The sequence below is a fragment of the Heptranchias perlo genome, chromosome 17 (assembly GCF_035084215.1).
Source record: "Heptranchias perlo isolate sHepPer1 chromosome 17, sHepPer1.hap1, whole genome shotgun sequence".
NCBI classification, from domain to species: domain Eukaryota; kingdom Metazoa; phylum Chordata; class Chondrichthyes; order Hexanchiformes; family Hexanchidae; genus Heptranchias; species Heptranchias perlo.
The window spans coordinates 11,914,982-11,931,304 of NC_090341.1; the positions used below are offsets into that span (position 1 = coordinate 11,914,982).

The 16,323-nt window shown below is 44.8% G+C and overlaps 1 protein-coding gene across 4 annotated transcripts in view; it reads left to right on the forward strand.

Moving 5' to 3' along the window:
• sema3fb (sema domain, immunoglobulin domain (Ig), short basic domain, secreted, (semaphorin) 3Fb) overlaps window positions 1–16,323 on the forward strand; it is a 221,150-nt gene that overhangs the window by 153,238 nt on the left and 51,589 nt on the right. For 3 of the 4 annotated variants that reach the window (XM_067998494.1, XM_067998495.1, XM_067998496.1), the window contains exons 4-8: window positions 2,878–2,940; window positions 6,811–6,930; window positions 8,545–8,580; window positions 12,961–13,054; window positions 15,087–15,206. In XM_067998494.1, coding sequence (XP_067854595.1) covers window positions 2,878–2,940; window positions 6,811–6,930; window positions 8,545–8,580; window positions 12,961–13,054; window positions 15,087–15,206 — 433 coding nt within the window. The remainder of the gene's footprint in view (window positions 1–2,877; window positions 2,941–6,810; window positions 6,931–8,544; window positions 8,581–12,960; window positions 13,055–15,086; window positions 15,207–16,323) is intronic. The other variant, XM_067998497.1, reaches the window with a different exon arrangement.

Sequence of the window (16,323 nt, forward strand, 5' to 3'; positions counted from 1 at the left end):
CCAGGTATGTCCTGTCCACAAAAAGCAGGACAAATCAATCCGGCCAATTACTGCCCCATCAGTCTACTCTCAATCATCAGCAAAGTGATGGAAGGTGTTGTCGACAGTGCTATCAAGCAGCACTTACTCACCAATAACCTGCTCACCGATGTTCAGTTTGGGTTCCGCCAGAACCACTCGGCTGCATTACAGCCTTGGTCCAAACATGGACAAAAGAGCTGAATTCCAGAGGTGAGATGAGAGTGACTGCCCTTGACATCAAGGCAGCATTTGACTGAGTGTGGCACCAAGGAGCCCTAGTAAAATTGAAGTCAATGGGAATCGGGGGAAAACTCTCCAGTGGCTGGAGTCATACCTAGCACAAAGGAAGATGGTAGTGGTTGTTGGAGGCCAATCATCTTAGCACCAGGACATTGCTGCAGGAGTTCCTCAGGGCAGTGTCCTAGGCCCAAACATCTTCATAAGGTCAGAAATGTGGATGTTTGCTGATGATTGCACAGTTCCATTCGCAACCCCTCAGATAATGAAGCAGTCCGTGCCCGCATGCAGCAAGACCTGGACAACATCCAGGATTGGGCTGATAAGTGGCAAGTAACATTCGCGCCAGACAAGTGCCAGGCAATAACCATCTCCAAAAAGACAGAGTCTAACCACCTCCCCTTGACATTCAACGGTATTACCATCGCCGAATCCCCCACCATCAACATCCTGGGGGTCACCATTGACCAGAAACTTAACTGGACCAGCCACATAAATACTGTGGCTACATGAGCAGGTCAGAGGCTGGGTATTCTGCAACGAGTGACTCACCTCCTGACTCCCCAAAGCCTTTCCACATCTACAAGGCACAAGTCAGGAGTGTGATGGAATACTCTCCACTTGCTGGATGAGTGCAGCTCCAACAACACTCAAGAAGCTTGACACCATCCAGGATAAAGCAGCCCGCTTGATTGGCACCCCATCCACCACCCTAAACATTCACTCCCTTCACCACCGGCGCACTGTGGCTGCAGTGTGTACCATCCACAGGATGCACTGCAGCAACTCGCCAAGGCTTCTTCGACAGCACCTCCCAAACCTGCGACCTCTACCACCTAGAAGGACAAGGGCAGCAGGCGCATGGGAACAACACCACCTGCACGTTCCTCTCCAAGTCACACACCATCCCGACTTGGAAATATATCGCCGCTCCTTCATCGTCACTGGGTCAAAATCCTGGAACTCCCTAACAGCACTGTGGGAGAACCTTCACCACACGGACTGCAGCGGTTCAAAAAGGCGGCTCACCACCTCCTTCTCAAGGGCAATTAGGGATGGGCAATAAATGCTGGCCTCACCAGCGACGCCCACATCCCATGAACGAATAAAAAAAAAGTGTGAGCATTATCACAGTGTGAGCAATATCACACAGTGTGAGCAATTTCACATTGTGAGCATTATCCCACAGTGTGAGCAATATCACACAGTGAGAGCATTATCACACAGTGAGAGCATTATCAACACAGTGTGAGCATTATCACACAGTGAGAGCATTATCAACACAGTGTGAGCATTATCACACAGTGTGAGCAATTTCACATCGTGAGCATTATCACACAGTGTGAGCATTATCACACAGTGTGAGCATTATCAACACAGTGAGAGCATTATCAACACAGTGAGAGCATTATCACACAGTGAGAGCATTATCAACACAGTGTGAGCATTATCAACACAGTGTGAGCATTATCACACAGTGTGAGCATTATCAACACAGTGAGAGCATTATCACACAGTGAGAGCATTATCAACACAGTGTGAGCATTATTAACACAGTGTGAGCATTATTAACACAGTGTGAGCATTATCACACAGTGTGAGCAATTTCACATCGTGAGCATTATCACACAGTGAGAGCATTATCAACACAGTGTGAGCATTATCACACAGTGTGAGCAATTTCACATCGTGAGCATTATCACACAGTGTGAGCATTATCACACAGTGTGAGCATTATCAACACAGTGTGAGCATTATTAACACAGTGTGAGCATTATTAACACAGTGTGAGCATTATCACATAGTGTGAGCAATTTCCCATCGTGAGCATTATCACACAGTGAGAGCATTATCAACACAATGTGAGCATTATCAACACAGTGTGAGCATTATCACACGGTTGAGCATTATCAACACAATGTGAGCATTATCAACACAGTGTGAGCATTATCAACACAGTGTGAGCATTATCACACGGTTGAGCATTATTATCACAGTGTGAGCATTATCCAACACGAACATTATCAACACAGTGCGAGCGTTATCAACACAGTGCGAGCGTTATCAACACAGTGCGAGCGTTATCAACACAGTGTGAGCATTACCCAACGCGAACATTATCACAAAGTGTGAGCGTTATCCACAGTGCGAGCAATTACACTGTGTGAGCATTATCACACAGTGCGAGCAATTTCACATTGTGAGCATTATCAACCCAGTGTGAGCATTTCACAAAGTGTGAGCAATTTCACATTGTGAGCATTATCAGACAGTGTGAGCAATTTCACAGTGTGAGCAATTTCACAGTGTGAGCATTATAACCAGTGCGAACATTATCACAAGAAGAATAAAGGGGGAAGTTTCTTTTGTCACACCGATAGCTACTAGAAGAGGGAATGTTTTACCACAAGTGCCCATTGAGGCAGAGTCTATAGCTTCACTGGAAAGGATATTAGATGCAAGCATTTAAAAATGAAGCCTGTAAAAGGATATGGGGAAAAGGCAGGGATTCGAGTAGATCGGTCCAGTTGAAGAACGAGCACCGACCAGCACAGAAATCTATTCTGTAATTTCCACAATTCTTTCAATGAAGACCAATGTTGCATTTGTTTCTTTCAGATCCACTGGTCCGTCAGTCAGCAAAGACGAGACGAGTGCGTTCTTTCTGGTAAAGATCAGAACGTAAGTGCTTTCCCTATCTGACCATTCTTTTCTTTCCATTGACTAAACTTCCACAAATAAGGAAAGAATGTTTTCCATTCACACAGCCACGAGAGGACTGGCATTTATACAGGCTTCATCGCATCCTCAGATTTTCCCAAAGCGTGTCCCAATCAATAGATTACTTTTCAAGTACAGTCACTGTTGTTATGTCAGGTATAATGGCATCCAGTTTGCATACAGGTAAGGTGCCATTTTAACAACAAAGGCAATTAAGGGCCAGTCGGCCGGGACACCAGAATTCCTTCCTCTTTGCAAAAAGTGCTGTGGGATTTTTCTCCTCCCCTGTCCATTTGAATGAACAGACTAAGTTTGAAAGACAGCACCTTCAGCACACCCTCAGTACTGCACTGAAGTGCCAGCCTCGATTATGGAGTGGGGCTTTTTGACTCAGAAGAGAGAGTGCTACCAACAGAACCAGACTGGCACTTTAAAAATTGCACAGCAGGTCTGGAGCACAGTCATTTTTTTTTTAACTGCAGTAAAACATTATCTTTTAAACAAGTGATATTGTTTCAAGAAACTGCAACTAGCAACAACAAATGTCTGAGGAATAATTCAGTGTTAGAACTGGTGCCAAAAGCTCCATTTCTAGGATCTTACAAGGATTGCTTGTTGACTTACTGCCTATAAACGCTGATGGGCATCTACCAACCCCTATTTTATAGGCTTTCTAACTGAGGTCCCCAGACCTGTGAGTGACTCCCAAGGCTCATCAGATTTCTGCCCAACTGCCTTGAATTTAAGAATGTTTCTGCATTTACTGACGTTGTTTCTGCTGCCAGCATATGAAAAACTTTTTCTACAACGGTAACAAGCACTATCTTTCAGAAGTTCGGACAGAGGGTACTAGGGAGTGTATTAATACTTGCTGGGGATTCCACACACAGACAAGTTTGAAAAGCCACGGCCTATGTAATTCGCTGCCACCCACCCATATATAAACCACTACCAGGCATCTCCCTTTAAACCATACTGCCTGCCAGCCAGCCTCACCCCACAACTACAACAGCGACAGCTTACATTTACATAGCACCTTTAACGTAGTAAAAGGTCCCAAGGTGCCTCATGGGAGTGTAATCAATTGACACTGAGCCAGAGAAGGAGACCAAAAACTTGGCCAAAGTGGTCGGTTTCAAGTAGCATCTTAAAGTAGGAGAAAAAGGTGAAGAGGCGGAGAGATTTGGGGAGGGAATTCCAGAGCTCACTCTACCTTTTCTGTTGTTCCTGGCAAGGCAACATTTATTGCCCATCCCTCATTGCCCTGAGGGCATTGAGTCAACCGCACGGTGGGAGACTGGAGTCATAGGTAGGCCAGGCCAGTTGAGGGATAAGTATTGGCCGGGATAAATATTGGGAGAAGTCCCCTCCTCTTCTTCAAAAGAGTGCCCACGGGATCTTTTACGTCCACCTGAGAGATCAGATGGAGCCTCAGTTTAACATCTCATCCGAAAAACGACACCTCTGACAGTGCAGCACTCCCGCAGTATTGTACTGGAGTGTCAGCTGAGATTTTCTGCACAAGTCTCTGGAGTTGGACTTGAACCCACGACCTTGTGATTCAGAAACAAGAGTGTGCTACCACTGAGCCATGGCTGCCACCTAAATAGCCATTAGAAATGCACTCTCACTTGCAAGCATAACAAAAAAACCTCGATTCGGGGAGGTGGTGGGGGGGAAGAAGTACAGAAAATGACGGCCAGTGTTTGCTCCTCTGGGACGAAGAAAAAAAATGCAAGCTGTCTGCCAGTTCTTGAAGTTTTTGTGTCCATCGCTGGAACTGATCCGTCATTTTAGATGATAATGAGGATGGAATAATTGAAGGTCAGTTACTTGGGAAAAAAAGCCAGCTGTCTGTGGCTGTGAGAACCATGCTCTCCGGGGCCCTGGGCCGGCCTTCCCCCCCTCCTCGCCTCGTTGCTGTTGTTCAAGGTGACATGCTGCTTATTTTCAAATAGCACACCTCTCTCTCTGCAGCAGGGAGAGCTGAGGTGCAAATTAGAAAAAAAAGCCTTTAAACCATCAGAGCCAATCCCTTTTCTCTCCTGTCTCCTCCTCTTCGTTCACTCATCCCTCAAAAGTAACGCAGCTGACAACCGATTCACAGGAAAAATAACTAAGCCTGTAACCTGAGCCTCTGAGAAAGTTCCAAAATCAGATGTTTACATCCTAACTGACTTTTTGTTATTAATATTTAGCATGTTACAAATGACAGAGATACAATGTATTACCCGCTTAATCACTTTAAATATGTTTTATTGAACATTTGATATATTCTTTGTGGTGTAATTGTCCTTGTCAAAGTGAAGGATGATATTTGCTGAATAAATAAATGTTTTCCATTTTATTTCACCCCGCTGACGACATAAATACAGCAAGGGTCAGGTATGATGTAGAGATAATGCACCATGTGCTTAAAACGTGGCCTCAGGAGACTGGTCCCTGCGCCATCAGTGTCACTTTTTGGTTTCCAAACCCTCGGACTCTCATTGTCCCCACCACAGTTTGTGCTGCAGCTTTAGGCCCTCATCCATGCCTTTGTTACCCCCAGACTCGACTATTCCAATGCTCTCCCGGCCGGCCTCCCATCTTCCGCCCTTCGTAAACTTAAGCTCATCCAAAACTCTGCTGCTTATCCTAACTCGCACCAAGTCCCATTCACCCGTCACCTCTGTGCTCGCTGACCTACATTGTCTCCCGGTCTGGCAATGCCTTGATTTTAAAATTCTCATCTTTGTTTTCAAATCCCTCCATGGCCTCGCCCCTCCCAATCTCTGTAACCTCCTCCAGCCCTACAACCCTCCGAGATCTCTGCCCTCCTCCAATTCTGGCATCTTTCGCATCCCTGATTTTCATTGCTCCACCATTGCCAGCCGTGCCTTTAGCTGCCTAGGCCCTAAGCTCTGGAATTCCCTCCCTAACCATCTGCACCTCTCTAACTCTCTCCCCTACTTTAAGACTCTCCTTAAAACCTACCTCTTTGACCAAGCTTTTGATCACCTGTCCTAATATCGCCTTATGTGGCCCGGTGTCAACTTTTGTTTGATAATCGCTCCTGTGAAGCACCTTGGGATGTTTTACTACATTAAAGGCATTATATAAATGCAAGTTGTTGTGTCCACTAAGAGCTGGACTAGGAAACATGAATGGGCACTTTTGCATTGGCGCCCGTTTACTTCGGACCATGGGAGACCACCATCGGCGTGCTGACTCCCGACATTTACATCGCTAAATCTGGCTCTTTCATCCCAGCAGCAGAATCGTGGATCTACAGTTTTGCCGGCAGAGTGAGAGCTGGATGAGCGCGGGCAATCAGCGGGTAGACAGGTCCTCCCGAGACCCAAGCTAAATGAGTGTCAATGTACACGTGCATAATGTGTGTCTCTTGAGATCCTGAATGGGCAGGAAAATTCTACCCTTAGGTTCCAGAAGTAACAGGCCAGTCTTGTAAACAAACTGTGCCCAGTCCACAGACGACACCATCATTCCTTTTCTCAGGGCTGCATTGTTAACCCAGGTTCAAGAGGTAAACAGTGCCGAACACATTGCAATGCCACTCTCCTATCAGAGCGATGAGAGCCTTCTAACAAGCTGTGCCTTTCATCCTCTGTCTCTCCGCTAGATTATAACCCAGGTTCTAGAGTTCATGCACACGATGGCATTTGAACTCGCAGACATTGCTATTTTAATTAAATATCCAGATGCTCCCCAAGATTTTAGCCGGGAGCGTTCAGCTGCTGCTCTAACAAGCGACATAATCATCACAGAAATTATTTTTTAAACAATTGTTGTTGAAATGATAATAGCTTCCTTTTATTTTAATTCGGTCAGGGCGAGTGTGCAAATTTCATCTGCCTTATTGAGCCATGGAACCGGACGCACCTGTACGTCTGTGGGACCGGAGCTTATCATCCTGTCTGCACATATGTGAACAGAGGGCGCAAGGCAGAGGTAAGCAGCTACTAAAAAATCAATACATACTCCCTCACCGCCTTAGAACGGCTACTTTACATAGCAACATAGAAATTGCTGGAAGAAAAATGACCATGGTCCATCTTCTACCGTCCTGGTAGTGGCATGATGCAACGATAATGGAGTTGTTGGCTAACTGTGGCAATCAATCTCTATCAGTTAGTCTACAACAGACATGAGGCGAGGATAAAAACCCAGTGGTGGAAAGCATTGGGAACCATAGGTCCAAAATCACCTGTTCTTCCCAAGCATGATATACTTACCACATGTCACATCTCAAATTACTCATATACTGTGTCCTAAAATATTACTTTCTGAAAGATATCCATCCAATTTGCATTTCAACACTAACTGCTTCCACTGTCTCCCTAGGGAGCCTGTTCCATAGATTGACCACTCGCTCATGGAAATAATGATCCCGCAGATTAGTTTTGAGTTTACCCCCCTTCAAGCGCAGGCTGTGTCCTCTGGTTCTACTGATCTGGACAAGGTGAAACAGCTTGTCATGGTCTACATATCTAGTCCCTTTATAATCATAAAGACACCAATCATATCACCTCTCCACCTTCTCTTTTCAACTGAGAACATGCCCAATTTACATAATCGCTCATCACAAGCCAATCCCTAGTTGTTCTCGTCTGCATCCTTTCAATAGTTGGAATATCCTTTTTTATTGCGGTGACCAGAACTGTACACAGAATTCAAAATGTGGTCACACCAATGATTTATGAAGTGTCAGGATTACCTCTCTATTTCAGCTCAATATTGACCTTTAAATACATCCCAACATCGGATTTTCTTTACTCACTGCCACCGAGAATTGTTGCGATACCTTCAATTTATTGTCAATTAGGACCCCCAGATCTCTCTTATTTTCCACGCACGTTGTTTTTTTTCCATGAGTAATAGTCTCTTCCTGGATTTTTTGTCCCCAGGTCTGCATTTCTCTACATTGAATTTTATCTGCCACCTGTCTGCCCAATTCCCAAGTATATTCAAATTCTCCTATAACTTATCCTGACCAGCATTGGAGTCTGCCACCTTCATTAGCTTTGTATCATCTACATATTTAGCCACTGTGCTTGTGACGTCCTAGCTCCAGATCATTTATAAAGATATTAAACAAAAGAGGTCCCAAAACTGACCCATGTGGGACCCCCATTGGTAACATTCTCCCAGGCTGATGACAAACCCTGTACCACTAGGCTGTGGGTTCTATCGGTCAACCAATTGCGTATCCATTGTAAAATATTTCCACTGATTCCCGTTTTCTTTATTTTCAGTACCAGCCCAGTATCAAAGGCTTTACTGAGATCCGAGTACACCACATCCACTGCCTTAACCTCATTAACCTCCTTTGTCAAAACCTCAAAGAAAAACAGTGAATTAGATTGGCAATTCCTCCCCTTCCTGAACCCATATTGGCTATCTTTCATGATTTTATTTCCAGCCAGATGCTCCATGATTTTATCTTTAATAAGGGTTTCCATAACTTTGCGCACAATGTACTGTGTCATTATATCAGATCTTTCAGTCGCATTTTCTTCTTTTTGAAATGTATTTTGTATTTTCTTCCTTTTTCTTTTCTTTTAGGTTTTCCTGCACTACCCACTGTTCACTGGACGGCAGGTAACCTGCTCACAAGCCTCCCCTGTCTGTTATTGGCTGCACAGAGATTTGTGAGACTGTCCATCCTCTGCCCTAGTGACTCCTCTGCCACTTATCCCATCCTTCTACGGTGGAGAAGGGCCTGGCCTTGGGATGAAGTCAGGTCTGCGCTCAACACCTGACATAAGCTTGGGGCCTGGTCTCTGCTCAGTACCTAGGCCTCTGCTTTCCCCCTGCTCACTATTCAGTGCCTGGCCGCCACGCAGCGCTCCCCTTGATAGCAATGCTGAGCTTGGCAGCTCACCCCTTGTTGGGGTCAATTCTCAAAAGTAAAATACTTACTATTGGTTGCTGTTATGCCAGACGTGCATATGAAATATTCCTTGTAACATCCAATGTATAAACCGCACCGCCATACTTGCGGAGATAGAGGGACTGATTGTCCTGGCTTTCTTTACCCCCCCCCCCCCCCGTCTGAGTGCTGGACAGGTGCAGCTCTCCCATAGTATACTGCACCTGTCCGGGCCAAAACGCAGCCGAATCTGGCCGGCTGGGCCATTAATGCGGCCCTGTCACACGCCCTCGCGCAGCTCACCCCTTTTCAGGGCCTTGCGTTGGGAAATGGAGTGGAAACAGGAGCACAGCCACTGACCTCTCACACCTGCACCTGTAGATCTGGCTGTGGGCCCCCAGGGGCCTTTCTGGCTGCTGTTGTACAATAGCAACCAGAAAGCCTCTGGGCTAAAATAAAATCGACATAGCGCTTGGAAAAAGAAAAAATAGCCCGCCTACATTCTGGCCTATCTTCACCATGCTGCCTGGTCTCCTCAGACCCTCCAATCTGAGGGATTCTGGACGGAAGGCATGAACGTCCCGTCCCACCTCATTGCCATTGCGGCACAGGGTTTGCTCCATCCCTCAAGAGATGCCATGGAAATCCAGGTGCAACATAATGAGGGGGGATGGAGACCCCGGCAGGAACAGGTCTCCCCACACCACCCCCCCACCTCCCCTTTCTCCCGCCGGGGAATTTGGCATTCCCGAGGGCAAAGGTCAGGAAAATTGACCTGTGAAAGTTTACAACGTTGGCGGCTGAAAGGTTCACAAGGCCGAATGGACAGAACTGCTGTATAGAACAGATTCAGCTTGGGCAACAATGGCTGCCATTTCAACACACAAGGCTGGAATGAACCATTAACCTTTACCTGCTGTGTACTATAAGTGTGCAGGTGTTGATGGAGATGCAACACAGCTGTAAAGTACCATCCAGGAGTGAGTTGTCGGTTCTTTACCCAGCATGCACTACATATGTGCAAGAGTTGACGGAGACAGGCATGAGCTGCACAGAGCACCAGACAGGAGTGAATTGTCGGCTTTAGCCAGCGTGTAATGTAAATTTTCTGATCAGTGCATCAGCTAAACTGTTTGGACTTTCTCATTAGCCAACAACATACCGACTCATTTCTGACTCTGGCCTGCAGCAGTCAGGAGAGGAGTAAAATATTGCTTTTTTTTAAGGGCTATAAGTTTTTTTTTAAAACCGTATCTTTTTCATTTGACATCTCACAGGTGTTTTTAAAGCTGACCCGTGATAGTCCCACGTATAGGATCTGCAGAATTTAAAACCTTTTACCAAAAGTGGGCTCGTTCTTTCTACATACTTGTCACTGATGTATCTGGAAATCCTACATCACTGACTCTTTCAGCAGGCTTGTTTTTGTCATTGTTACTGCCCAGACCATGCCACCAAAATACTCCATCTGCTAAATGTTGCCAGCACCTCGCATCAACTCGTAGGAAGTAGCAGGCTGGAAGGGTCTGGTTAAGTAAATCAAGATTGGCTTTTATTCAGGTGCATGGTACCCCTGCCACCTGAGGCTTTGCACTCTTATCAAGTGCTTATTCGAGGAAGGATGGCGATTATGCTGTTGTCCAGATGTGGCTCTTTAACTGCGGAGGTTTACGTGAATCTTTGGAGGACGTTTGGAAAGGTCACTGGAAGGGGAGTGGGAATGCTGCTCCTTCCCAATAGTGCTTCTGCAGCTATTAGTAGAAGGGAAGCAGCATCTTTTATGGGTGACGGCTGGGAATTGCTGTCAATTTTTTTTTTCCCCTGCATGTTTGACAATTTTTGAAACTGGATATCTAGAAACAATACAAGGGATGTCAGAAGTGCTGCAAATATTACCCTGAGGGGTCTGGGCCGAGGCAGGCCTGCTTATATCTGACAAGCCGTCTGATTGCTGAGACAAGTGCATCAACGCCCGAGAGGAGCACTGCTTTGAAAAAGAGAGAATCATTATCGGATGATGAATGACACATGAGTGTTGGAGAAAGCCTCAGGAACACAAGCAAACCAATACCTCCCCCCCCCCCAACCCTTTTATGCTCCACGTTATGTTTATGTCAGTGTGGATCATGTATGAACTTGAGAATGAACTGTTTAGTGTAACCTCATCCCATTCCCCCCACCACCAGAGTCTCATTACAACAGATACATTAGCGAAGCTCCAAAATACTTGAGTATTTGCAAGTCTAAGGCTGATCCCCAAAAAACAAGACTGGTGATTGAACAGAGATTGAATCTTTACACCCACACTAACCCATCAGAGAAAAACCATCAGGAAAGACAGATCCAGTCCTTACACCCACACTAACCCATCAGAGAAAAACCTTCAGGGAAGACAGATACAGTCCTTACACCCATACTAACCCATCAGAGAAAAACCATCAGGGAAGACAGATACAGTCCTTACACCCACAGTAACCTATCAGAGAAAAACCTTCAGGAAAGACAGATCCAGTCCTTACACTCGTACTACACTATTAGGGAGCATAAATACAACCCACAACCTCATACCAAACCACCAGAGAGCCAAGATCCAATCCTTGCAGCCCTACTAAACAATCAGGAAATACAACTGCAAAACTCACTCCTCTACTAAACCATTATGGAGCTTCCCCTCTATCCCTATTAGATTGAGACAGTGATCCCTGGCAATCACCGATGTTTTTAAACCCCCTGCAACCACATATTTTCTGGGGATATGGAATACATTCCTATGGACAGCACCAGGCCACTAGGACCCTACCATATACATTCTGAAAATGGGCTGAAATTAGTTTGAAGCTCATTTCATGCAGGACCATACACCTGGAAGAGGGGGGAGACTTGTGTTCCTCAAGTGCAGGCTGGATTCCAGGGATGAATGAGGCCACCTAGTCCCTCAAAGTTTATTTACTGTTTTGGGCCGGGCATAGCCCGTGCTTTGTCATATCGGAGTAATAGTCTCTCTTCTCTGATGACTCTGTCGGGAGGCTATTGTGTTCTGATGTCAAATAGTGGGCGATATTGAAATTAATTTCTCTGTAGACAGCCATGTGTAGAGTTAAAGATATAAAGTATATAAAATATATAGCTCCCCAACGAATAATATTGTCTTTGGGAGCATTATCGAAAGCAAGTTAGAAATTGTTTGGGGGAAACTTATTATAAATGAATATTTTACATTTTCTCTATTAGGGAAGGAGCCATGAACATGTGTAATATTGTTTCACTGAGGGCTCAGCTATACAGGGGGTATTTTATTGGGCTTCTCTATTAATGAGCCATGAATACTAGAGGTTGTAGAATATCAGTTGGTGCTATAGTTTGAGGTCCATTGTAGAAAGAGTGTTTTACACAGCTACTTTAATAAAATAATGCGGTCAGTTTTACAATTTAGTGTTTCCCGCAGCAAGGGTTCGCACAAAGGGCGCACGTATTGAGAATTCGGTCACAGAGGTCAGCATGGCCCAATCGCTGCCTGCACCATTTCCCATCCAATTAATGGATAGAAAATTGTTCGGGCAGCGAATCAGGTGCATTGACCCGTGCGGTCGAATTTCCGACATGTCCTCCAGTTGTGTGAAGCTCCATGTCTGGAGCACTAACTCGTAAAGATTATTGAGGAGTAAGTGTGGTGTTACTAAAAAGAGTATTTGTATGATTTGCCTATTTGTGCAGCATCCGTAAACAGCGTGATATATTGCAGCATGTTTTCGAGAGGGTTATATGGAGAAGGTAGCGTTCTCAAGACGGTGCATTATATAATTTCTCTATTAGAGATGGAGCAATAAACAAACTGTGCTAAAGCACAGATTCTCTATAAAAGGTGTATCTTATACATTTATTAACTCTCAGTTCAGGCCTAGCCTGCATTATAGCTCAATATAGTTCAATATTAGCCTTGCGGTGTAATCGATTCTGCAGTAACAGAGACCATAAATGAATAGAGAGTCTCTTGCATTACACAAAAGCGTCCATTGTTTGTCTAATGCCGGTATAAGGAAGCGTTTAACAAGTTGGTTTGTTCCCCTCTTTCCTCTCTCTTTCTATTTCTGACTCTTTCACTTTCTCAGGATTACATCTTCCATCTGGAACCAGGAAAAGTCGAATCAGGCAAGGGCAAGTGTTCCTATGACCCCAAGCTTGACAGTGTGTCATCATTAATTAGTGAGTGTTTCACTACTCTTCTTCAACTCTGCTGGCTATATTGACAGGTCCGGAACAGAAAAGGAAGGGGAGAAGTTAAAGGGGGGTGGGTGAGTGTGCATGTTATCCTGCTGTAAATAACTGATCCCAACGGAATAGTTAAAGTAACTTTCAACACAAGTCACTGTCAGTGGACAAATTGAAGGCAATCGCACTGGTATGTCAGTCGAAACAATGTTGTTGTGATTGTTTGTGCTTGCTTGAGCGATTCTGGGTGCACTAACTCAGCTAATACCAATGTCCATGATTAAGCCCCATTCCACAATGAACACCTGGAATGCAGATTGGAATTTGCATTGAAAGAAGATTGCCTTTCCAGATGTGTGCCCTGGCTCATGTTTTGAATTCTTTTAACTTGTCTTCCCGCCCTCTCCCCCTCCCCTTGTCAAAGAGCTTCTCATGTCTAATTTGCAGGGAAAAAAATAGAATTTGCTCCTTGTCCTTTCATGAAGGCTTTGAATCATGGTGGGGTTACACTTACGTGGTGCTTGCTGCTTTCTGGTATCTCACCAATCTGGCCATTTTCTGCCCTAGCCTGGACATCGAGAGTTGAGTAGGCCATTCAACCTTGAGGCTTAGTCCAACTGTACCATCCCTCTAAACCCATACATACACCCAGATTCCAGCACGGGTCACTGGATAGCATTCAGAAGCAATCACCATTGCTGATTTCCCCCCCTCCCCACCCTTCCCCTAGCCATGGGGCACAGAGGCTGATTGTAACAGCCCCAACTGAGATCAGTTAACTCAGAACAGACTGGGGATCAAACCTGCAGCCTTTCTGGTGTCCGTAGCTCAGTTCAACACTGGGTGGTGCAATAACCAATTGAGCTCTCTGGGAAGCTTTCTCAAGGCAGACTCGCTGACCTCTGGTAAATTCCAATCATGGGTATCACTGATTAATGTCCCCTTCAATGTAAGTTCCTCATTTTGAATTGTGCAGTCATTTGATCATTTGCCTGTTTGTCCTCAGGCATTCTGTGAAGGATTGAGCAGAATATCCTTTTCTCATTCCATGCTTTGTTCTGTCCTTAACTGGGTAAAAACGGAAAATGCTGGAAATACACATCAGGTATATCGGCATCTGAAAAGAGAAAAGACAGGTTAACATCTAGGGTGTAAACCATTTGCCGGGGCTCTTGATAAAGATGTCCGCACCCAGAAACATTAACCGGTCTTCTCAAATGCAGTTTTTAAAAATTATTTTTATATAAGCTGGGTATATTTGTGTATCTGCACACTCTGTAACTCGCTTTTGACTTGGTCACTCATGAGTTAATCAGTTTGAGATATCAGTGCTCGGGAACTGTCCCACTTTTTTTTTGCATCCAGACAAGCATTTCCCACTGGACGACTGTGACTTTTCCATGTCCTAAAACAAGCCATGCTTCAGGTCTGCCTGAGCGAGATCATCTCTTTAGCATCATTTAGTGGAACATGACAGGTAGTTTTATGTTCTGCAAACTCGCATCCAGAAGGAACTGGGTCGAGACTCCCCAAACTCATTTCACTCAGAGGCAGGGGCAAAGGCGAGACTTTGATTTACAACAGCCCAAACTGGATTAAAACCAAAGTCCCAGAGGTGAAAGTGTGGTGTGACAACCCACTTTCACCACCCAGTCCCCAGTGTTTCTTTTAAGAATGTGTGTCAAAGTCATTGCAATTTTTCTTGGAAGCCGCTGTAATTTGATATCATGTTCCCAGATTGCAGTTTAGTTCAATCTGTTCGGCACAATCAGGGAGACAAAGGAAGAAACAGTTACTGAAAGCCAATAGCAAGGAAGCGAAAGGCTATTCATTTTACACTTACTGCGCATTTATTAAGGAGATTGCTTTAGGGTTGTATGTAATTGTATCCACAGCCACTTATTCTTTAAGTACCTCCACTTGAACATTATTGTTGCATGCAGGTTGGGGAGGTTACCTTACTGTAATAGATCAATGTAATCCCCCCTCACCATTCTCAGTCGGATATCCCTTTACCTCTCGGCAGACGGCGAGCTCTACGCGGGCGTCTACATTGACTTCATGGGAACGGACGCGGCGATCTTTCGCACCATGGGCAAGCAAACCGCCATGAGGACTGACCAGTACAACTCACGTTGGCTGAATGGTGAGTGGCGGAAACAATCGATTGCGGTTTCCACGGTGAGACGTGGTGTCAGAATTGTGCAAAAAAAAAATGACATCGGTGGGCCAGTTCCCCAGATTCCGGCCCGCCCTATGTTGTGAGCCTCTGATCTCAGCCTCGTGGCATTGAGTGGGCACTGCAGCTCACTTGCAGGACTGGGCCAGGAATGGAAAAGCTGGAGGAGAGTGACAAAGTGAGGAGATAAATACAAGAAATAGTGAAAACAATTTTGGAAAACAAAGATTTGAAGATGGAGACGGAGCTAACACTTCCTTGGGTTTTTTTATAAATAAACAAATAGAAAATCTGTTTTAAGTTTGTGAAATTGCTAAATTAATTCTTATAATTATTAATCCTTAAATTACCAGGCATAGCAATTGTTGCATAACTGTACACAGTTTATTCAGCAGGGTAAGGGTTACTTACAGTGTAACGATGTGAAGTTATTCACTATACAACTGTATGGTTCCATTTTATTCAGCAGGGTAAAAGTTAATCACTATATAATTATGTGGAGTTCCACTTTATTCAGCAGGGTAAGGATTACTTACTGTGTAACAATGTGGAATTTCTGTTTATTCAGCAGGGTAAGGGTTAATCACTATATAACTCTGTAGTTCCTTTTTATTCAGCAGGGTAAGGGTTAATCACTATATAACTACGTGGAGTTTCTGTTTTTCAGCAGGGAAAGGGTTACTAACTGTGCACTGTCCAGAGTCCCTGTGTTTTTTTCCGGCAGGGTATTATTCATTAATTTGTCATTTCTGTCAGTAGGTTCACTAGTTTTGTGATCCTATCGCTAACAATCAGCCTCATGAAAAAGAATATCATTTTTTTCCCTTAGTTGCAGAGACGCACTCCTGTTGCTCCACCAGAGTGCGATTGTGAATGTGGATGGGTTGAGGAACTGCGACTGCATGAAGTCTCCCACCTGCAGGCTGAGCCCATTTCCCAGGCAGTATGTGGTATAGTGAGGAGATGTGACAGGTACACTGTCCTGCATCTTTCACCATATCAGCCACAATAAATGGTAAAGGGAGGGAGAGCGGCTAGGTTAAATCATTGATTTCCTAAATCCCTTGTTGAGATAGCTGTTAAT